Here is a 23,558-nt window from a genome sequence, read left to right as displayed (position 1 = left end):
GACCGTCGCTCCTCCTCTCTGGTCCCCATAGTTACGCGCGGAGAGAGAAGCAGGGAGGGAAGGGTCTGCAGGAACAGAAACATCTTCAAACGCGAGAGACAGCACACGGGTCCTCTGAGGGAGTCTGCGTCCTGAAACACATTAGATTTTGGTTCCAGTTCTCCGCCTGAATCCCCCCCCCCCCACCACCATCCGCAGAGAGGATGAAGTTCGTGCTGGTTCTGGTGGGCGCGGGTTCCCTGGCCTTCCTCGGCGCGGTGATTTGCATCATCGCCAGTGTTTACCCCCGGAAACACGCCTCTCTCGCCGGGGACAACAGCACGCTGGGCCCGGAGGCGCTGCTGGATCCTCTGGAGCCCCTGGAGCCTTTGGAGCTGCACGGATCGGACGCCTACCATGGGGAGAACGGGCTCGGAGGCCTGGAGGTTCCCAGTCTGAACCAGCTCCACCTCGGGGAGGACACCGGAGGAGGATCCGCCAAACAGTTCAGCTTCAGCCGGCTGATCTGCACCCCGGTGCCGGTGGGGGAGTGCGGGGGAAACAAGGAGCTGAAGCGGCAGCAGCAGGCGGACCAGGTGGGTTTCAGAATCCGAAAAACAAACGACCATGAACCGAAAAAATACATCAGTCACCTAAAAATGTACAAGTATTTATATGCATTATTATTTCAGTAATCTGATTACCTATTTCTTTCTGATTAATTGGTTTTATTTTGAAAAATCCCTTTGGAAAACTAAATAATCAGAAACCTAAAAAGTTACATTTCGTAAGTACTGTATTTATATGCATAAGTGTAAATGTAACAGTAATCTGATTACTTAATTTCTGATGTTAATGTAATTGAATCAGTTTCCTTTCTTTGTATCCTGGTTAGGTCATCTCGTTTCTCGAAATACGTTAGAATAACTTCATCAGATAGGAGAAGATATACTTTATTGATCCCAAATTGTGGATTTTCTTCGTCATGGCAGCATGGTAAAACAAGGCATTGCACATCATTAGAAAAAAAGGAGTACAAAAATCGACACATGTAAAATCAAAACATCTCAAAATAGAAATAAAAAGTCAAATATATTCAAGCCGACGGTGGAAGATAAAGATGCCTATTCCTGCAACCAGCACCCCCCTCACTCACCACTGTTCCTTTATGCCATAAAGCCTTTGAATGATCGCTGTTACCTAAAGCGCTCTGAACAACCGTCGGTTTTAATTAAACGTATTAGGTGAGTTGAAAGCGATGATATTAAATTTAAGTCAGCTAAATATTATTACTTTCAACTCACCTAATACTTTTAATTACAATCAACGTTTCAGTTGTTTCAGTGCATCTCAGCACTTCCTGTCCGCTGGACTGGAGGTCAATGGCTTCCTGAATGTGTTTTTAGTTATCCTGAAGGTCTGTGGTTAACACAAGAGACTTAAACATTTGTTCTACGACATAAAACACATCAGTAAATAGCCCACTGGTGGATTTAATAACTCAGGTTGCTAACAAGTGTCTAAATGAGACGACTAAACGTCATCACGCCCAACATTAGCCTCCTTTAGCTTAGCGTGGTGACGTGAAGTCATGTGACCGTGCTGTAGTTCCTTTATAGCCCAACATTAGCCGCCTTTAGCTTAGCGGTGGTGACGTGAAGTCATGTGACCGTGCTGTAGTTCCTTTATAGCCCAACATTAGCCGCCTTTAGCTTAGCGGTGGAGACGTGAAGTCATGTGACCGTGTTGTAGTTCCTTTATAGCCCAACATTAGCCGCCTTTAGCTTAGCGGTGGTGACGTGAAGTCATGTGACCGTGCTGTAGTTCCTTTATAGCCCAACATTAGCCGCCTTTAGCTTAGCGGTGGAGACGTGAAGTCATGTGACCGTGTTGTAGTTCCTTTATAGCCCAACATTAGCCGCCTTTAGCTTAGCGGTGGTGACGTGAAGTCATGTGACCGTGCTGTAGTTCCTTTATAGCCCAACATTAGCCGCCTTTAGCTTAGCGGTGGTGAAGTGAAGTCATGTGACCTGTGCTGTAGTTCCTTTATAGCCCAACATTAGCCTCCTTTAGCTTAGTGGTGGAGACGTTAAGTCATGTGACCGTGCTGCAGTTCCTTTAAAGCTGACATTAGCTTTTTTGTGTCTAACATGTTATCCGTTTCTCCCCCAGCCCGAGGAGGACTGGAGCTTCCTGCGCACCACGGCGGAGGAACTCCGGCAGATGGTGCTGCAGCAGAACGACCAGATCCTCATGGACCAGAGGACGATCCGGGAGCTGACCGGGAAGCTGAGCGAGTGTGAGAGCGGCCTGGAGGATGAAAGGAACGTTCCGGAGCGGAGCATCGGGGTTTGGAGCGGGAACCGGCGTGTCATGGCTGGAGACGACGTGAGCTCCTCGGCTGCCGCTCAGCTGCAGACGGCCCGGGCTGTGGAGGAGCTGGCCCGGGCCATCATGGACCTGAAGGACCGCATCGAGAAGCTGGAGGTAATTATTGATCTATTTGTTTGTTGCTGTAGCTCATTTCGACCCCAACAGGCTGCTTTGGAATAAACTGAAATTAGGAATTTGCATGAAACTCAATCAAACTGTGTCTGGAGAGAGATCACCGAACCCACATGAGAGAAATCTAAAACCCAATCGATCGACCCAAAAGATAATACAAAATACGAAAAATATACGAAAAACATGATGTAAAATGACCTCAAAGAGACACAGACTGAGTAAATAAGTTACAAACACACCACACAACGATATACATGTGACATTAAACAACCTGAAAGACAAAATGCTTCCAGAATAAAACGAGTAAATGCAATTACACTGCACTGAGGCGCCGACGATGATGAACAGCTGCTGTATGTTTTAAAGCTTCTCAGGATTCCTCTCAAGGTCACTTCGATCTCCACTGGGAAGAAAACTGGAGAATTTATATCACCATAAAGATAAAGGATGCCAAATCTTCTTCGTTGGTTTTTAATGAAGTTTTCCAACCAAAATCCAGGATCCAGTCCTTAAATACTGTAAAAGTAACCCTCTCCTCCAGCTTTGGTCATTTTTAAGAGGGAAAGCCCTTCAGATATACAATGAAAACATGCTTCCTGCTGATGTCCGGTTGATCTCCACTGGGAAGAGAAGAAATAATCCTCTCAGAGTTTATTGTTTACAAAGAGGCAGCAGTCGTCTTCTTCTTCGTTGGTTTTCGATGGCAGGCAGAGTGCATCCGAAATGCCGCTTTAACGCCGGGATCCGGTCACTGAATTGCGTAAAATCGATGTGTGATAATAACGGTGTCCTCCCGTTTCCCACTCGGATATAAGTTCTGTTTCTTCCAAACGCTGCTGCGCTCTAGATCTACAGCATCTTGATGTCGATCCTATCCTGGTTCAGTTATCGACCAAAGGCCAAAAAACCTTCTCCTACAACAGTCCTATAATCCTCCCAGTTCCCACTTTGCTATGAGTTCTTCATTTTCCAACTCCTCCTGCTCGACCTCCATGGAGAAACTGCCAGAGGTGCTCTGTGAAATGTAGATTTTCTAAGAGGTTTTCCAGCAGTGACCTACACAAAAACCCCAGAGATCTCCCTGTTGCATCTCAGATGATGGCGATATGTCTCCGGTTTTCTTTGTGTCCTTCAAAGCTTCACCTACAGAAGAGACTTGTTTTCCAATCTGCTCTATATTCTGCTCCTCCCTCCCTCCTCAGAGATCAGGTTCGGTCGTTTTTTCTCAGGTTTTATCGTCTCCTCCAAAATCGAACCTCCTCCTGCTTCCTCCCCTCATGATCCCGTGTCTTACCTCCACAAATACCAGCAGTGGGACGCTTTGAAGAGGCTTTAAATGTGTCCTGTCTCCCCCTAACTCCCTCCCTCTCCCCCCTTCTCTCCCTCTTGTATCCTCTCACCTCTCGGCTGACAACTCGTGACTCAGGCCTTCCTGGCGTCTCTGCTGCAGCCCCATGGGAAATCTTTCCACCTGCTGGTACTCACCCCACCCAATATCCCCCCAATACCTCCTCCCTGATTCCTTCCTTCCTCCCCCATGGTGTCAGACACCTCCCTCCCTACCTCCCCCACCCCATCTCTACATCAGCATCCGACAGCAACATCAACACATAAATAAAAGATGAATCTGCTGGACAGGAAAGAGGGGGGGGGGGGGGGGGGGGGGGAGTCAGGCTCTCACACTCACACACACACAGACACTCACACACACACACACACACACACACACACACACACACACACACACTCACACACACACACACACACACACACATACACACACACACACACACACACACACACACACAGTGGATTTATCTTCGGTCCTGAGCTCAGCAGCTCTGTTGGTTTTATAAATGGCTGCTCTCTATAGTAACTGAGCTCTCTCTTTCCTGCTGCTTCAACACCTTCCTCCTCCTCTTCTTCCTCTTCTTTTTTTCCAAATGTCTGCTCTGAATACTGATATCACCACCAATGCAACACCATTTATTATAGCTTGTTGAAGAAGTCTTTTTTAATTGAAATAAAGTCAATTTAACTTTAAAGAGGACAAATCAGCGCTGTAGAGTATTGTGCAATAGCTGCCTAATTGGCACACTATCAATTAAAGCAAATCACAGCCGGATCAATTAACCCAAGATAATAACTGCAGTATAATGGCACATCTATTAAATACTGAAAAGCACACATACATACATACATATATAACTGGTATTTGTTTATTTCTGCTGCAGCTTACGTTACGTAGCTAATTAACACAACTTATGCTAATTGTGCTAATAGCCAATCCTCTGCAGGTTAGCATCCTGCAGTTTCTCTGAGCTGCAGACCCCTACTCTACATCTCTATCATCACACTCTGGGGTCTCAGCATCTCCGGGTCCACAGCAGACTGTACTCTTCCTCTTATAAATAAAGTTTGTTCATACCCCCCCTCCCTGCAGGCGGAGATCGGCCCAGCTGCTTTAAACCTCACCGACTCGTTCCCAGGCGGCAGTAGCAGTCCGGGTGTTAACTCCCCCAAACCCCCCGCCCTTCCCACCAGCAGTGCTTCATCCCCTCCTCTTCCTCGCCGTCCCGCCTCCCCCGGCCCCCGGACCCCAGCGAAGGGCTCCCCCGGGCGGGGAAAGGGCCCCTGGAGGGTGGAGGACCTGGAGGGGGAGCTGGAGAGGCAGATCAAGCTGCTGGAGAAGGAGCGTCAGACCATGAGGACGGAGACGGAGGGGCAGCAGGAGAAGATCAACCAGGGCATCGACTCGGCCAAACACCGGGTCCAGGAGCTGGAGACAAGTGAGGGGGGAGGGCACACATGGGGGGGGTTAAGGGAGGATGTGGGGATGAACTGGTGCACACTGGGAGCATGAGGAATACATCTCAAAGAAAAACGGAGAATGGAAAAAATATATAAAGTTATCAAAATAAAATGATATATTTCAGATTCAGACGTAGACAGATTTCTTTTGCATTTGAATCACACTTCATTTCCCTATAAGTAGTTATACTTCTATAATTGAACTCGCTTTTATAAGGCATAAAACAAAATGAAAGAGCAGCAAAATAAATTGGAAAAAGAGTAATGAAAAATTAAGGCATACAAATAAGTCCATATTCCATAGAACATGTACAAAATAATAAGGGTAACAACCAGTAATAATAACAAAGACGTATTTACGGAAAAATAAATGTCTTTAATATTTACTTTCTTATTCCTTTCAAGACTTTTTATTTTTATGGCATTCCTCCTGCGTCTCCACAGTGGATATCGTGGCAGGAGACCTGGAGGAAATGTTAATGAGCTCAGTGGGAGAACTGGGTCTCTCAGCAGCAGGGAATAAACTGGAGATTAAAATAAAATCCTTAATTAGTGATGAAGGATCGGAAAGGTCAAACAGGGCCAGGAGCAAAACACAAGGTTAACGCAGCAAGAATTAAAATCAATTAAAGATGAATCACCTTCAGGTCTTACCTGCAGGATTTCCTCTCCTCTTTAAGACGTGTCTACCTTCCACAGATCCCGTTAAGCCCGTGAGAGATTGTGTATTTGAGTAGGGAGGAACTCATTTTCGATGAGGTCTGTTTAAAGTGCTTGAATGTATATATTTAGTGCTTAAAAATAAATTAAAGTTAATCTTTTTTTGCTTAATGTAAGTCAATAGTGTCAGGTCTGCAGCTCCTGCAGTCAATTTCCCTGTTTGGGAAGATGGATTATGTGAATGGTGTTCTGACTTTGCATTTTAAATCTCCTTAAACATTCAGAAACGTATCTTTCCTTTTTTACCCAAAGACACTCAAACATACGATAAGTTAGCTCTCCAGAGTCTCCTCTTTTACCTACAAACTCATTATGAAACGTGGCTCCCTTGTTGATCTGACTCTCACTTTCAGATTTGAACGTGCATAGTTTCTGTTTTTTGTGAGTGTTGCTTATTCACCGGAGCATGAAGTAGTCTTGATGTCCTCCTCCCAGCACTGACGGAGCCGTCGTTCCCGGATGGATTCGTCCTCTCCTACCCGATGAGGACCAACTACATGTACGGCCTGGTGAGGAAGGAGATCTCGGAGATGTACGCCTTCACGGCCTGCGTCTGGCTGAAGGTCAAAGAGGGAGGCATCGGGACCCCGTTCTCCTACTCGGTGCCGGGTCAGCCCAATGAGCTGGTGCTGCTGCAGGGAGTCCACAACCCGGTGGAGCTGCTCATCAACGACAAGGTAAAGAAATCAACTGTCTCTGTAGTTGTTCACCTGAAATGTTTTCTGCTCTTATTTTAACAACGTGATCACGTGACTCCTTCTGATGTCACTGCAGATATTTTACCCCTGGTTATTTGTCACGTTGATGACGGGCCAAAACAAAGTTGCAGACAGAAAAATAACATTCGGGGACAAAAGGAGAAAAAAATGATTATGAGAAAAAATTTGACAAAAAAAAAATAAGTAAAAAAATCATTTGAATAAAAGAATAATTGACAAAAATATAGTTGATAAATAAAAAACTGTTTCAAATGGAAGTGTGTGTGTCAGGATATCTGGAAGGACTAGGTTAGCTACGTTAGCGAGCTAGCTTACAGCAAACCTGCAGTGACATCAGAAGCAGTCATGTGATCACATCGTTAGAATAAGAGCAGAAAACATTTCAGGAGAACAACAACAGAGACAGAGACAGAGACAGCTTTATGGTCCTGAACGTCCCCCAGCGCTCCGGTCCCAGCTGTGTGCGTCTCTCTTTAGTGTCCCCTGGTCTCCAGCTGTGTACGTCTGTCTTTAGTGTCCCCTGGTCTCCAGCTGTGTGCGTCTCTCTTGAGTGTCCCCTGGTCTCCAGCTGTGTGCGTCTCTCTTTAGTGTCCTCTGGTCTCCAGCTGTGTGCGTCTCTCTTTAGTGTCCCCTGGTCTCCAGCTGTGTGCGTCTCTCTTTAGTGTCCCCTGGTCTCCAGCTGTGTGCGTCTCTCTTTAGTGTCCACTGGTCTCCAGCTGTGTGCGTCTCTCTTTAGTGTCCCCTGGTCTCCAGCTGTGTGCGTCTCTCTTTAGTGTCCCCTGGTCTCCGTTGTGTTGGAGCTTCTTGCAGCGTTTGGTTTCTGCAGCTTTTAGTAAACTGCTCATGTTTCCTCTGCTGAATGTTCTCTAGATGCTGCATGAGTTGAAGAGCTGCTGCAGATGTTTCTGCATGAGTTCTGGTTTGAGTTTCTATACCTACATCCTCTCTGAAGCTGCAACACGTTCCTCCTGATGGAAAGGTTATTGGCAATCGGCCACCGTATTATAATTATACCATGTTGCATGATAAGGACAAACAGTCCACTTTAAAATACAACAGATGAAAGTTTGATTTGTTTATTCAATGTGATTCTAAAGAAAAGTTGATTTTAGCTTTGTTTCTCTGGATGCCTCAGGTTTGCACGTTATTTATTCATAAACCCCCTTTCGTGCAAAGTTACAATACAATACAAAAAGATCAGGAATAAAACCATATCCATTTAATGAGGCACCGGGAGAAGCTTATTTCCCTTGATACAGAAAAACAAATTGTGCCCTAAAAACCAGAGAAAGAGAGGAAACTAAATACAAAAGTAAATTGCGATTAAATCTTTTCACCTGAAAATGAAAACCTTGAATTAAACGGCGCTGAGAGCAGGGAGGCTCATCCTCCGGGTTATAGTCCCGCAGCAAACAGGAGTTTATTGAAGAGAGGCTTTCTGCAGCTGCTGTTTTATAAACTGTGCACTAAATCTCACCTGTTACACACACACACACACACACACACACACACACACACACACACACACACACACACACACACACACACACACACACACACACACACAGCTCCCAATGCAGAAAAGAGTGTGTGTTACTGCAGTTAAGGCAGCTGTATCCACTTTCTGACTACACACACTTGAAAAGTAACCTGATTATTTGGGCCTCAACATTGAGATCACGATCATTGAATAAGATATATAATGAATGTAAATGCACTTAAATAATCTTTGAAGTCTGTAACCGCTGCTCCTCCTCCCGCCTGTAGGTGGCGCAGCTGCCTCTGACGCTGACGCAGGACGCATGGCAGCACATCTGTGTGAGCTGGACGCTGAGGGACGGCGTCTGGAAGGCCTATCAGGGGGGCAAAATGAAGGGCCGGGGGGAGGGGCTCGCTGCCTGGCATCCAATCAAACCTGGAGGAGTCCTGATCTTGGGCCAGGAGCAGGTCAGTCCTAAACCCTGATACGGGTCAACATTTCACTTCCTGTTCCCTGGTCTGGAGGTCAATGGTTTCCTGAATGTATTCTTGGTTGTTATCCTGAAATAAGTTCTGTGGTTTACACGAGCGGAAGAGAGTTTAACGTTTCAAGAGTCGAAATGAGACAACTGAACGCCATCACGCCCAGTATTAGCCTCCTTCAGCTTAGCGGTGGAGACGTGAAGTCATGTGACCGTGCTGTAGTTCCTTTATAGCCCAACATTAGCCTCCTTTAGCTTAGCGGTGGAGACTTGAAGTCATGTGACCGTGCTGTAGTTCCTTTATAGCCCAACATTAGCCTCCTTCAGCTTAGCGGTGGAGACTTGAAGTCATGTGACCGTGCTGTAGTTCCTTTATAGCCCAACATTAGCCTCCTTCAGCTTAGCGGTGGAGACTTGAAGTCATGTGACCGTGCTGTAGTTCCTTTATAGCCCAACATTAGCCTCCTTCAGCTTAGCGGTGGAGACTTGAAGTCATGTGACCGTGCTGTAGTTCCTTTATAGCCCAACATTAGCCTCCTTCAGCTTAGCGGTGGAGACTTGAAGTCATGTGACCGTGCTGTAGTTCCTTTATAGCCCAACATTAGCCGCCTTTAGCTTAGCGGTGGTGACGTGAAGTCATGTGACCGTGCTGTAGTTCCTTTATAGCCCAACATTAGCCTCCTTCAGCTTAGCGGTGGAGACTTGAAGTCATGTGACCGTGCTGTAGTTCCTTTATAGCCCAACATTAGCCGCTGCTCGCTTAGCGGTGGAGACGTGAAGTCATGTGACCGTGCTGTAGTTCCTTTATAGCCCAACATTAGCCTCCTTCAGCTTAGCGGTGGAGATGTGAAGTCATGTGACCGTGCTGTAGTTCCTTTATAGCCCAACATTAGCCTCCTTCAGCTTAGCGGTGGAGATGTGAAGTCATGTGACCGTGCTGTAGTTCCTTTATAGCCCAACATTAGCCGCCTTTAGCTTAGCGGTGGAGATCTGAAGTCATGTGACCGTGCTGTAGTTCCTTTATAGCCCAACATTAGCCGCCTTTAGCTTAGCGGTGGTGAGGTGAAGTCATGTGACCGTGCTGTAGTTCCTTTATAGCCCAACATTAGCCGCCTTTAGCTTAGCGGTGGTGACGTGAAGTCATGTGACCGTGCTGAAGTTCCTTTATAGCCCAACATTAGCCGCCTTTAGCTTAGCGGTGGTGACGTGAATCATGTGACCGTGCTGTAGTTCCTTTATAGCCCAACATTAGCCTCCTTTAGCTTAGCGGTGGTGACGTGCAGTCATGTGAAAAATTAAGTCCATCAACAGAATTGGAAACAATAGCCTGATAGCTAACATGTTAGCTTTGTGAATTGGCATTAAATGCTTAAATTCAGGGCAAGTAGACGACAGTGTTTCTAATGCAAATAAAAAGTATTTCTTTTAATCAGATTCATCAAAGTGATAATGAACGGATTAATCAGTCGTCCAAATTTGCAGTCTTGATGTCTGGAGTGACATCACAACATCAGACAGTTTAATGCATGAGCACATGAATAATAGATGTGAGGATGGATGATACACGGATGAAAAGGAGAGCTATTTAAGGAGAGCACTGTTAGCCCCTCATGGACAGACTGACTGCTGCTCATTAGTGAGACACTCAGGTTACATAACCACCATGAAACCTGACATTTTCCCCGGTGTGAAAAGAACAAGCCGGAGCTGGTTCTGCAGCCGGCGGCAGCCACGTGTTTCAAGATCCAGTTGTGTCAGATGTAATGGGGAAGAGTCCTCTCACTCTGAAGGGGGATAAACATATTTTGAAGCTTGTCTAAGGGTATCATGAAAACACACATTTCTTCACCCTGCTCATCTCACCAGGAGGGATGAACGCAGTAGTTACTGTTCAGCGCCTGAGGAGGGATCTAGTTTATTCTCAATTCAATATACTATCAGTATAAAGGCAAAAGGTGTCATTCTGGAGCATACCTTAGAGGTATATACCTTCTAACATCTACAAGATGTGTTTACTTTGTGATCATTTACAAAACACTTTAACAGATGAAGCCAAAATACAGCCCAATATATTCAGTTAAACCCATTGTTCTGAAACCCGTGTTTGTGAGTGTACCCGGATTAAAGCTAACCAGGAAGATGCTCCAGAGAATTCCCTACCACATAAAGTAGGAGGTCTTCTTCTCACCAGCCTTAACAGTAAGAAATGCCTCTTCAATAAAAGACAACTTATTTTAAGTGAACAAATACGTCAGGTTAAATAACTACCAAATCAGAACTCCAAACTTAAGTATGGAAGTTGTGTCAAAATAATGAGGAACAGTGGCAGTCTTCAGAACAGATCCCACCAAATGTCAGACATCAAAGTTTGCAAAGGCCTTTTCATACGTCAGCGGACTAGCTGTTCACTCGATGATGGACATGAGACCACGGGGGAAAGGTGGACAACAGCGGGCTGAAGGGAACGTTGAGTATCTTGAAAAGTATTTCCTGGTTTGGTGGAAACTAGTCTATAACGCTGGAGCAGAGTTTGATCGGTTGTTAGCCCTGCATCACGTTAAATGTTGCGGCTGCTAGGAATTGTGGGACAGCATCATCTCCTTATGTTTGGTAAAGGATAGGGATGGGAATCACCAGGGTTCCCACAATACGATACTTAAGCCACGATACTATAGTATTGCGTTACGATATTTCAGTCAGACAGCTCACGTGTTTCATTAACGTGTTTATTAGAAACAGTTTATAGTTTCAGTTTGGCGTCTAGGCTCGGGCCTCATCACTCCACATATTAACATAGAACATGGAGTGATGAGCAGTAGCAGCAGCAGCAGCAGCAGCAGCAGCAGCAGCAGCAGTAGTAGCAATAGTAGCAGCAGCAGCAGTAGTAGCAGCAGGAGCAGCAGCAGCAGCAGGAGCAGCAGCAGCAGCAGCAGCAGCAGCAGCAGCAGCAGTAGTAGCAATAGTAGCAGCAGCAGCAGTAGTAGCAGCAGGAGCAGCAGCAGCAGCAGGAGCAGCAGCAGCAGCAGGAGCAGCAGCAGCAGCAGCAGTAGTAGCAATAGTAGCAGTAGTAGCAGCAGCAGCAGTAGTAGCAGCAGGAGCAGCAGCAGCAGCAGGAGCAGCAGCAGCAGCAGCAGTAGTAGCAGCAGGAGCAGCAGCAGCAGCAGGAGCAGCAGCAGTAGCATCAGGAGCAGCAGGAGCAGCAGCAGCAGCAGCAGTAGTAGTAGCAATAGTAGCAGCAGCAGCAGCAGCAGCAGTAGTAGCAGTAGTAGTAGTAGTAGTAGTAGCAGCAGCAGCAGCAGTAGCAGTAGTAGCAGTAGTAGTAGTAGTAGTAGTAGCAGCAGCAGCAGCAGTAGCAGTAGTAGCAGTAGTAGTAGTAGTAGTAGCAGGAGCAGCAGCAGCAGTAGTAGCAGTAGTAGTAGTAGTAGTAGTAGTAGCAGCAGCAGCAGCAGCAGCAGTAGTAGCAGTAGTAGTAGTAGTAGTAGTAGTAGCAGGAGCAGCAGCAGCAGCAGCAGTAGTAGCAGTAGTAGTAGTAGTAGTAGTAGTAGTAGTAGCAGGAGCAGCAGCAGCAGCAGCAGTAGTAGCAATAGTAGCAGCAGCAGCAGTAGTAGCAGCAGGAGCAGCAGCAGCAGCAGCAGCAGTAGTTGCAATAGTAGCAGCAGCAGCAGTAGTAGCAGCAGGAGCAGCAGCAGCAGCAGGAGCAGCAGCAGTAGCAGCAGGAGCAGCAGGAGCAGCAGCAGCAGCAGCAGTAGTAGTAGCAATAGTAGCAGCAGCAGCAGCAGCAGTAGTAGCAGTAGTAGTAGTAGTAGTAGTAGCAGCAGCAGCAGCAGTAGTAGCAATAGTAGCAGCAGCAGCAGCAGCAGTAGTAGCAGTAGTAGCAGCAGCAGCAGCAGTAGCAGCAGCAGGAGCAGCAGGAGCAGCAGCAGCAAGGTGAACACATTAGCAGCAGCAGCAGCAGTAGCAGCAGCAGGAGTAGCAACAACAGCAGCAGCAGCAGCAGAGCAGCTGCAGTAGGGTCTGGCCCTTAGTTTCTTCCACATCCTTTCACTCAGGAACCTTTCAACCCCGATTAATCCCAGCATTCATTTGTTTTTTCTCCCATTCCAGGACACGTTGGGGGGGCACTTTGACGCCTCCCAGGCTCTGGTGGGGGAGCTGTCCCAGTTCAACCTGTGGGACCGGGTCCTGAAGCCGGCCGAGGTCGCCGCCCTGTCCGAGTGCAGCTCTTCGGCGCTGGGGAATATCGCCCCCTGGACCGACCTGGACGTGGACGTTTACGGCGGTGCCACCAAGGAGTCCCTGGACCCCTGCCACGCCCAGAGATCCAGCCCCAAACAGTGAGGGGGGGGGGGGGGGCTTCCTGCTGGACTGAGCGAGGGACCCGTCGTATCTGTTTTGTTTTTAGTGTCGTGTCCACGCTCACCTTAGTGGAGATGCATGAGAGGAAGCACTTCTGGCATGAACTGGACTCCTGTGGAAGCGTCGAGTCTCGGCTGAAAGTAGATCAAATAACCTCGACGGTTATTCAGGCGGACGGCTCTCCTGGGTTTGGATCAACTCTTAATTTATTAAATATATCAATGTATGATATCTTATGAAAAGTTATCCGTTGTTGTTCTCCGCTCATCACGTGCATAAAGTCTTTTCAAAATGAACTTCCGTCTTTACTGGAAACCATTGAGTTGTTTTCGGTCAAGAGAACGTTGATTGAAATATCTATGAAAGCAGTGTCTGATAATCCAGAGTTTACTGAAGGCTAGAAAAACCCAACGCCTTTTGGACAAATTGGTCACAAATAAATTACATGCCAAAAAATCCACGATAATAAAAAACGTTTCGTGACGCATAAACTCCCGTTGGGGAAGAATTTCTGCCAGAGTGGCTTTTAAAAAAACTCCCAAAGAATACTCACCAATAATCCAGAAACGTTTTGACTGGCAAAAAAACTACGAAGGTGATGTCACTTAAATACAGAAGTCACGTGACCACCAGTCGTAGTTGGGGTTAAAAATAGCCAGGAAAGACGCTTAAAAACTACGGAAATGGCGTTCATAAAGTACGGAAGTTACGAGACCACTAAGTCGTTAGTGACGTGAGGGTTGAGAAACGAAGGCTTTGACTAATGGAATAAGCACTTCAGAAATGTGGCAAAAAGTTTAGTTTTTTGAGTCTATCCAAAATGACTAAATCTACGTGACGAGTAAGTCTTCACGTCACGATTACACAGACATCTCTTCTGTATAGTATCTTTCCTCGGTGTGTGCCAGCAGCCCTGCTAAGTGAACGGCATTTGATGTGATGGTTGTAAAGAGTTTCAGTCGCTCTGATCCCGCTGAGTGGCGTCTGTGTACCGTTCAGTTTTTCTGCGTCCATGGTCTGGTTAAACCGCGGTCTTATTAATGTGTGACGTGTCATGTTGTTCTGCTCTGTGCCAGTCTGCTTTTATCAAGCTCAACTTGAGACAGAAGCTCTGAATAAAACACTCTGTGCTTCATCTCTGGAGTTCATTACAAGTGGAAGAAAGACACGGTGGAATTAATGTTAACCACAGTGAACGAGCGTCCAGGTCAACACTGTGTCTCTAAAGTAAGACTCATTACCTCAAGACTCTGCCCACAGCTGATCCGTCTGCAGTGTCAAGTGCCTGGGCTCGGAAATAACTATACTGTTTCATTTATGTGTTCTTCTTCTTCTTCTTCTTCTTCTTCTTCTTCTTCTTCTTCTTCTTCTTCTTCTTCTTCTTCTTCTTCTTCCTCTTCTTCTTCTTCTTCTTCTTCTTCTTCTTTTTCTGTCTGCTTCTGGATGTTGCGCTTGTCTTTATTTGGATCTTCTATGATATTGTGAAATCGGTGGATTAAAAATAAAATGGTTATGACAACATCCCTGGACTCTTAATTCCCCCCCAAAAAATCACATCGGAGAAACGTTTGGAAATGCTGTGTGTGTGTGTGTGTGTGTGTGTGTGTGTGCTGATAAATCCAGAGCGCACTTTCTAACCTGTAAGTGTCAATCAGTGAATCAGAGAGTTAATGAGTCGGTGAATCAGTTATTTCTGTCTCAGCTCGTTAGCAGACAGGGTCTTTCTGTTCCTCTGCTGTTGAATGATAGATTCACATTAATTACATCTCGCTACAGCAGGATAAAATTATGGAAATCCTTACGAGACCCAACACACACACACACACACACACACACACACACACACACACACACACCTCGACATTTTCCTCCTCCCCTGCTGAACACGCTCGCTGTACTCATACTACACTGCTGGCTTAATCCTTACATGATATATTCAGGAACATGTACTTATTTATAACTATTTTTAAAGTATTATCAACTCATTGAAGAAACATTTATAAAAATACGTTTAAATGACCAAAAGGAAGAGCAACACATCTTAAAATTACAAGCTGCACCTTCCACTGAAAAACTACGGTAAAATGATTCAAAAATGTTCATTTTCTGTCAACAAACTCACCCCTTTAATGTTCAATGAGAAAACGTTCTGGAGGGAACACCGGGATATTAGCCTTTGCAGACCATTTACATGCACTAACACCTATAGGTTGGAGAGGAATGGGGCCTCTAAGATGTAGGAGGACTGTTTTAAACGGTACAGTATTTCTCTAAGTGTCTCAAGTACGACTCAATATATGAAGTAAAGGTTCTTAGTAACACATATTCTCTCCGAGCAATCCTCCCTAGATTCTGGTGTTTCACTTTGTACATCTACCACTCACATACTTCCCTCTCAGGATGAATGCTTTCCTCAAAGTCTTCCTCCTCCTCCTCCTCCTCCTCCTCCTCCTCCTCCTCCTCCTCCTCCTCCTCCTTTGTGCACTTTCTCTGAAAATTCCTCCACCCTTCCTCTTTCTCTGACAGTCTCTGTTCAGCTCTTTGTCTGTAAAGTCTCTGAGTGTTTTCTCTCTCCACTGAACACGGCTGGACAAAGTCGGGTTCAGAATTCAAGCGTTGAGGATGGAGCTTGTAGAAAAGTCGAGGTGCGGTTAAAAGCTCACACAAAAGCTTTTTGACAAACTACTCTCAGGTTCAAGAACACATTTCAGGTTTCCCTGCAGCCTGATCTCTAACGCATTCACCGAAGACTAAACTCCAAACCATCCGAGAACACGGATAACTGTGCCTGCAGAGGAAACACAAATACCAGTTCATGAATAACGCTTCCTCACCGGCAGAGCAGTACAAGTACTCAGGTCTGGTACTTCAGTAAAGTAGAAGTACTCTGATCTTGTACTTGAGTAAAGTAGAAGTACTCAGGTCTTGTACTTGAGTAAAGTAGAAGTACTCAGGTCTGGTACTTGAGTAAAGTAGAAGTACTCAGGTCTTGTACTTGAGTAAAGTAGAAGTACTCAGGTCTTGTACTTGAGTAAAGTAGAAGTACTCAGGTCTTGTACTTGAGTAAAGTAGAAGTACTCAGGTCTTGTACTTGAGTAAAAGTAGAAGTACTCAGATCTTGTACTTGAGTAAAGTAGAAGTACTCAGGTCTTGTACTTGAGTAAAGTAGAAGTACTCAGATCTTGTACTTGAGTAAAAGTAGAAGTACTCAGGTCTGGTACTTCAGTAAAAGTAGAAGTACTCAGGTCTTGTACTTGAGAAAAGTAGAAGTACTCAGGTCTTGTACTTGAGTAAAGTAGAAGTACTCAGATCTTGTACTTGAGTAAAGTAGAAGTACTCAGATCTTGTACTTGAGTAAAGTAGAAGTACTCAGGTCTTGTACTTGAGTAAAGTAGAAGTACTCAGGTCTTGTACTTGAGTAAAGTAGAAGTACTCAGGTCTTGTACGATCTTGTACTTGAGTAAAAGTAGAAGTACTCAGATCTTGTACTTGAGTAAAGTAGAAGTACTCAGGTCTTGTACTTGAGTAAAGTAGAAGTACTCAGATCTTGTACCTGAGTAAAGTAGAAGTACTCAGGTCTTGTACTTGAGTAAAGTAGAAGTACTCAGATCTTGTACCTGAGTAAAGTAGAAGTACTCAGGTCTTGTACTTGAGTAAAGTAGAAGTACTCAGATCTTGTACTTGAGTAAAGTAGAAGTACTCATGTCTTGTACTTGAGTAAAGTAGAAGTACTCAGGTCTTGTACTTGAGTAAAGTAGAAGTACTCAGATCTTGTACTTGAGTAAAGTAGAAGTACTCTGATCTTGTACTTGAGTAAAGTAGAAGTACTCAGGTCTTGTACTTGAGTAAAGTAGAAGTACTCAGGTCTTGTACTTGAGTAAAGTAGAAGTACCAGAGTGTAGGAATACTCTGTCACAGTGAAAGTATTCTAAATGTTCCTCCAGTGAAAGTAGAAAGTACTCTCCTCTAAATGTACTTAAAGTAGTGACAGTAAAAGTAGTCATTGTCTGATTGGTCCATTTCAGAATAATATCTCTGATATGTTTTATAATGATTGATCATTAAAGTGTTCTCAGAGCTGGTAAAGGTGCAGCTAGTTTGAATGGCTTTGTATACTGCAGGGTAGCTGCTGGATGTACTGCAGGTGAACTACAGTCTGATTTAAGGGAGATTATATTTACCATCATTCATCCTAATCTGCCTAGCAACTACAGGGATTAAATACATGTAGTAGTGGAGTAGAAGTACACAGTAATATAAAATGGAAATACTCAGTAAAGTCCCTCAGAATTGTAATAGTAGTTGAGTAAATATATTTTCCACCTCATCTTACAGGCTTGCATGTATCCCACACACACCTCACGTCCAAATCCTCACCAAACAAGGCTGAAAGAGAAATGGAAAAGGTGTGCATCCGCTAAAGAACATTTCTGTCCTTGGAGAAAAAAAAAGTCCCAGATGTTAGTCAAACTATTCTTAAGGGTCGGGGGAAAATAAGTTCCTGCAGCCTAAAATGCATTCACCAAACACTTATCAGCAGTTTTCTAAAAACCTGTTATTCTAAATATGCGTACAGGGCTTGTTGTGGATCCGAAACCTTAACCACTCACAACATGAATCAGTAGAAACTCATTCAGACACGGACACAGAAATGGATGAGGTTCAGTATTATATTGTTACGTAACAACCAGAATACTGTGAAAACAGCACGCTGCTCCCAGCAGTCAAACACGCAATGGATGGAAGAATCCTACTGGTTATAAAGGGAGACTTCCCGCCTTGAACACACACACACACACACACACACACACACACACACACACACACACACACACACACACACACACACACACGCACATTCCAATCTATATACCTTAGCCTGCCTCTGAACATGCTACAGATGTGTAGGTTACTGTCACTTGACCTTTTAAGGCGCCAGCGTTACTCCTAGAGTACAGAATGACAATGTCCTGTTTGAGAGATTGCACACATGGCGTGTACTTTGAGACGTCTTCTTAGGAACTTTCTGGATAACCTTGGTCCTTATATATTTCAATACATTGAACTTAGTTTGCATCAACAAGCTCATCTGTCATTAGGGCCATTGCATTGGCTTTGTCATATCATTAATGCTTCATAAAGATCTGATGCAGAGAAATCTAAACTAATGACTGCATGTGTTCTCTTCAGATGATACACCTGGAAGATACCTGCTGCTCAATGCATGCTCTGATTGTGGCCTGGGACCTGTGTGTAGTGTCTTACCTCTTCCTCAGAGAGATAAGGAAGGAGAGAGACTGTCGTGTGTGTGTGTGTGTGTGTGTGTGTGTGTGTGTGTGTGTGTGTGTGTGTGTGTGTGTGTGTGTGTGTGTGTGTGTGTGTGTGTGTGTGTGTGTGTGTGTGTGTGTGTGTGTGTGATAACCTAGGCTATAATCTTAGTTGAAGAAACAAACTGAATCCAGATGTTCGTCAAGGTTTTAGCGAGACAAAATGCACAACACAGATTAACAGACTAACTCTCACTGAGAATCACATTCAGAGCTGTGGGGAGTGTGTGTGTGTGTGTGTGTGGGGGGGGGTCAGCTGAATGTGGGTCAGATGGAATAAGATGGCTGATTTTGAAGGATAAAATTAGGTTTCACACACACACATACACACACACACACACACACACACACACACACATACACACACACACACACACACACACACACACATACACACACACACACACACACACACACACACACACACATACACACACACACATACACACACACACGCACATACACACACACACACACACACACACACACACACACACACACACACACACACACACACACACACACCTTCAAATTAAAAATGTAGACGAGAGAGCACGAGAGTTTTATAGTATAACCTTATTATATAGAATTCTAAACAATGCCATACCTCGATTGTTGTTGTTGTTGTTGTTGTTGTTGTTGTTGTTTATAAATAAATTACTTTTACTTTTATCACAACTGAGAAATTGGCCAACTGACAGTCTGTCAGTTGATTGACCGTCTCTGAACCAATATGAAGGAAGCTATGTGGTAGTAGGCGGGGCTTGCGTCGTAGGGACATCTTTTGAACCAATGGGAATTAAGCTGTGCGGTAGTAGGCGAGACCTCCTGTGTTTAATGTCTCCTTAACAACCGAACAGAAACAGGGGAAGTTTTCGGAGGAGAAACGCCTCGTAAGTAACTCTCATCTCATCAAAATCCTCCTCTATGGCTCGCTGCATTTGACTTCCCGTAACAACACGGTTTGACTCGTGATAATACGACTGTACTCCAGAAAAAAGTGGATTTCTGAGGGTAGAAAACAGTGTGCTATCAAACAAGCTAAGCTAATTAGCAACAGCAGCTAACCGCTAAAAACAAACCGTTACCGGCTGTTATCATATAAATATGTGTGAACTGTTTCATAACGGTACGTGTCGTAGCTGGCTGTCTTTGCTCAGTGATACAGAGCTAAGTGAACCGGGTCAGGCTACAGGGTTGTTAGCTACATGGTTTCATATCAAGCTAGCAGGGTCGGTTTGTGGTGGCTATCGTGTAGAAATGTGTTTTAACGTGTACAAATGTGTGTGTTCTTGCAGGAGTCGGAATGGCAGGGACTGGAGAGGCAAAGAAAGAGGAGGCCGACTACAAGAGGCTGCACAGCTTCCCTCTCATCAGGGTAACACACACACACACACACACACACACACACACACACACACACACACACACATCGACCCTAATGCCATGACAACATGAACACACAACAACCAGAGGTGGGAGAAGTACCTGAGTAAAAGTAGAAGTACTCAGGTTTTGTGCTTGAGTAAAGTAGAAGTACTCGTGTACATGTGTAAAGTACAAGTACTCGGGTCTTGTACTTGTGTAAAGTAGAAGTACTCGGGTCGTGTACATGTGTAAAGTACATGTACTCGGGTCCTGTACTATGATGGATCTACGGTAGGTGTATGATGTCCGACAGGAGCTCGTCTGAACCCGTCTCTCTGCTGCTCAGGGTGTTTCCTGTGTGTGTCTCAGCTGTGAATGAGTGTGACCCTCTCTGTGTGTTTTGTCCTCAGCACACAGACATGCCAGAGGAAATGCGAGTAGAGACGATGGAGCTCTGTGTGACGGCCTGCGAGAAGTTTGCCACCAACAATGAAGTGAGTGTGAGCTCTGCTGGCTGTGGTTGAGTCTGGTTGAGTGTATGGAAGTGGCTTTGGATAAAAGCGTCTGTGTGAAACGTAATGTAGTGACGATACGTGGCAGCAGCAGTCTGACAGTACCATGTGAAGTGACCGTGATATATAGAGTATATCATGTCCAGTTATTTACAGATGAATATAACAGTATTAAATAGTCTAACTAAGAAGTAGCAGCCAGTAGTAGTGATAATATTAAGGAGGTATTGGCCTAAGGGCTGGATGTCAGTCTGAGCGCTGCATTTAGCCGAGTAACTCCGGGGAGGCCGCCGTTAAACTGGAGGAGGAAACCAGCGTAGCTTCAGGTGTGACTCCCTGACTTCAGGGTCCTCCTATTTACTTGTTGTTGTTTGTCCCTGTGCTTCCAGAGTGCAGCGAAGATGATCAAAGAGTCGATGGATAAGAAGTTCGGCAGCTCGTGGCACGTTGTGATTGGGGAGGGTTTCGGCTTCGAGGTGACCCACGAGGTGAAGAACCTGCTCTACATGTTCTTCGGGGGGAGTCTGGCTGTGTGTGTGTGGAAGTGCTCGTAGCACCTCCCACCCCCCACCCCCCTCTGACACTGGCCGGACGACGCTACACACCAGCCCATAATAACCCGCCGTCTGGAGAGCTTGTTTGGGAGGCGGGGGCACAGTCTGAAGGAATTAAAAAGGCATAGCGCGTGTTTGTGCCGCTCCTCTTTGTTCCTCCGTCCGTCTCTGAAGCCACAGGACTCTGAGCTGCATGTGTCCACCTGTCCCTCCAGCAGGGTCTCCACTGTCCTGCTCAGTCCTCTTCAGGGAGTGTGTGTGTGTGTGTGTGTGTGTGTGTGTGTGTGTGTGTGTGTGTGTGTGTGTGTGTGTGTGTGTGTGTGTGTGTGTGTGTGTGTGTGTGTGTGTGTGTGTGTGTGTGTGTGTGTGTGTGTGTGTGTGTGTGTGTGTGTGTGTGTGTGTGTGTGTGTGTGTGCTGGACACACACTGTTTTTTTTAAGATAACATTTCATCTGCACCTTCCTCCACAGTTTGTAAACTGTCCGCGGCACACACCCCCCCCCCACCCTCCAACAGCACTAGTGTTTCAATACAGTTTGTAATATTTTTTATGTGTACATATTTTGATGCGACTTGTTTTTACAGAGCAGAGCGGTGGACTCTGCAGATCCAGACTGACTGACACTAACCCTGGTTTGACCCTGTAACCCCCCCCCCCGCTGCAGGGGGGGACTCACTGTGTGATTGTTAACGTTCCTCTGACGGACCGTGTGGACTCACCTGATTGTACAATAAACTCTGACGTCTGTGGGAGAAGTCAACTTTATTTTACTTCTCTCTCGTGTTGGTTTTATGAATTTGGTTTTAGGCACTTTATGCATAGTTTCTAGAAAGGCTCTCTGAATAGAAAGCATAATAATAATAATTATAATTATTATAATTATTATCTGTTTGTGGGTTATACTTACATTTCAGGTTAAATTAATCATGCGCAGTTTTTATTTTCACTGTTTTATAAAATCACAAGTGTTTTCCTCTTTGCCAAATCATATCGAGGGTTATTGCATAAAAACAGAATTCAAATTATACGGAAATACATCATTTTATTCTCTGATAAGCGTCTGAGCAGGACCAGTCAACTAATATTTTACATTTAGATTCACTTTCCACATGTATCAGAAGTGACCCGTGGATTTGATACGGTTGCTTTGAATAAAGATCTGTAATGTGATGAAAGTTTATATCAGAGTAAAAGTCCACAGATTAAATCTTAATACTGGTACTGAAGGTTTTAGGATCTATAATCAAATGACACTATAGTAATAATAAATCTAAATGAGCATTTGATGAATTAAGCCATTTTCAAGCTTTTGCATAAATTGCTTTTCTGGTTAAATAAGAAAAATAATCAAAAGGTAAATTACATTTGGGAATCAAAAGTAAATATAAATACCAATAAATGAACACACTTGGATTTAAAACACAAGTGCAGGATATATGGAAATCCAAATACATATTGTAATGTGAGGATCATAACCGAGCATGACATATAGTGTGGAAGTATTAAACACTGCAGTGTCCGCATTGCACTCTGACCTGCTGAGTCATCCTGACCTGAGTGTGTGTCAGGATTGATCTATAACACACACTGCAGCCAACACTGTGACCCTGGATGAGGACACACTGCACTCATAATAATATGAATCATTATAATGAAACAGCTCTCCCTGTCTGTCTCCAACACCTCTGATTAAACACGTCTTCCTGCAGAATCAATCGCTGACAGTAATCCGTCTGTCGCCCCGGGGTTAAACACACACCGAGCCCACAGAGAAGATCTGTTCTGTACGGAGGCCGACAGGTGCAAACACTTCCATCAGGAGGAACTGCAGCTTCAGGAAGGATGCAGATATAGAAACTCAAATCAGAACTCCTGCAGAAACATCTGCAGCAGCTCTTCAACTCATGCAGCATCTAGAGAACATTCAGCAGAGGAAACATGAGCAGTTTACTAAAAGCTGCAGAAACCAAACGCTGCAAGAAGCTCCAACACAACGGAGACCAGGGGACACTAAAGAGAGACGCACACAGCTGGAGACCAGGGGACACTAAAGAGAGACGCACACAGCTGGAGACCAGGGGACACTAAAGAGAGACGCACACAGCTGGAGACCAGGGGACACTAAAGAGAGACGCACACAGCTGGAGACCAGGGGACACTAAAGAGAGACGCACACAGCTGGAGACATGGGGACACTAAAGAGAGACGCACACAGCTGGAGACCAGGGGACACTAAAGAGAGACGCACACAGCTGGAGACCAGGGGACACTAAAGAGAGACGCACACAGCTGGAGACATGGGGACACTAAAGAGAGACGCACACAGCTGGAGACCAGGGGACACTAAAGACAGACGCACACAGCTGGAGACCAGGGGACACTAAAGACAGACGCACACAGCTGGAGACCAGGGGACACTAAAGAGAGAAGCACACAGCTGGAGACCAGGGGACACTAAAGAGAGACGCACACAGCTGGAACCAGGGGACACTAAAGAGAGAAGCACACAGCTGGAGACCAGGGGACACTAAAGAGAGACGCACACAGCTGGAGACCAGGGGACACTAAAGAGAGACGCACACAGCTGGAGACCAGGGAACACTAAAGAGAGACGCACACAGCTGGAGACCAGGGGACACTAAAGAGAGACGCACACAGCTGGAGACCAGGGGACACTAAAGAGAGACGCACACAGCTGGAGACCAGGGGACACTAAAGAGAGACGCACACAGCTGGAAACCAGGG

General features: G+C 45.3%; 2 protein-coding genes and 1 long non-coding RNA gene across 3 annotated transcripts in view; 2 read left to right on the top strand and 1 right to left on the bottom strand.

The window, feature by feature from the left end:
* Nucleotides 1-58: 58 nt before the first annotated feature.
* nptxrb (neuronal pentraxin receptor b) lies at nt 59-14,537 on the top strand. The gene is made up of 6 exons (XM_063880799.1): nt 59-575; nt 2,152-2,466; nt 4,928-5,273; nt 6,451-6,692; nt 8,502-8,681; nt 12,800-14,537. The coding sequence occupies exons 1-6, from the start codon at nt 204-206 to the stop codon at nt 13,031-13,033; spliced, it is 1,689 nt and encodes a 562-aa protein (XP_063736869.1). The 5' UTR covers nt 59-203; the 3' UTR covers nt 13,034-14,537.
* The window catches only part of LOC134862804 (uncharacterized), a 148,424-nt gene continuing 139,288 nt past the window's right edge, over nt 14,423-23,558 (bottom strand). Inside the window, exon 3 of the long non-coding RNA XR_010165553.1 lies at nt 14,423-14,465. This is a non-coding gene — a long non-coding RNA (uncharacterized LOC134862804). The remainder of the gene's footprint in view (nt 14,466-23,558) is intronic.
* On the top strand, nt 19,157-21,583 carry LOC134862794 (dynein axonemal light chain 4). Its single transcript, XM_063880892.1, has 4 exons — nt 19,157-19,271; nt 19,677-19,756; nt 20,157-20,240; nt 20,648-21,583. The coding sequence occupies exons 2-4, from the start codon at nt 19,685-19,687 to the stop codon at nt 20,810-20,812; spliced, it is 321 nt and encodes a 106-aa protein (XP_063736962.1). The 5' UTR covers nt 19,157-19,271; nt 19,677-19,684; the 3' UTR covers nt 20,813-21,583.

This window comes from Eleginops maclovinus, chromosome 4 (genome assembly GCF_036324505.1).
Source record: "Eleginops maclovinus isolate JMC-PN-2008 ecotype Puerto Natales chromosome 4, JC_Emac_rtc_rv5, whole genome shotgun sequence".
Taxonomy (NCBI): Eukaryota; Metazoa; Chordata; class Actinopteri; order Perciformes; family Eleginopidae; genus Eleginops; species Eleginops maclovinus.
Note: the sequence above shows the minus strand (reverse complement) of the source record. Positions and strands in the feature narration are given on the sequence as shown.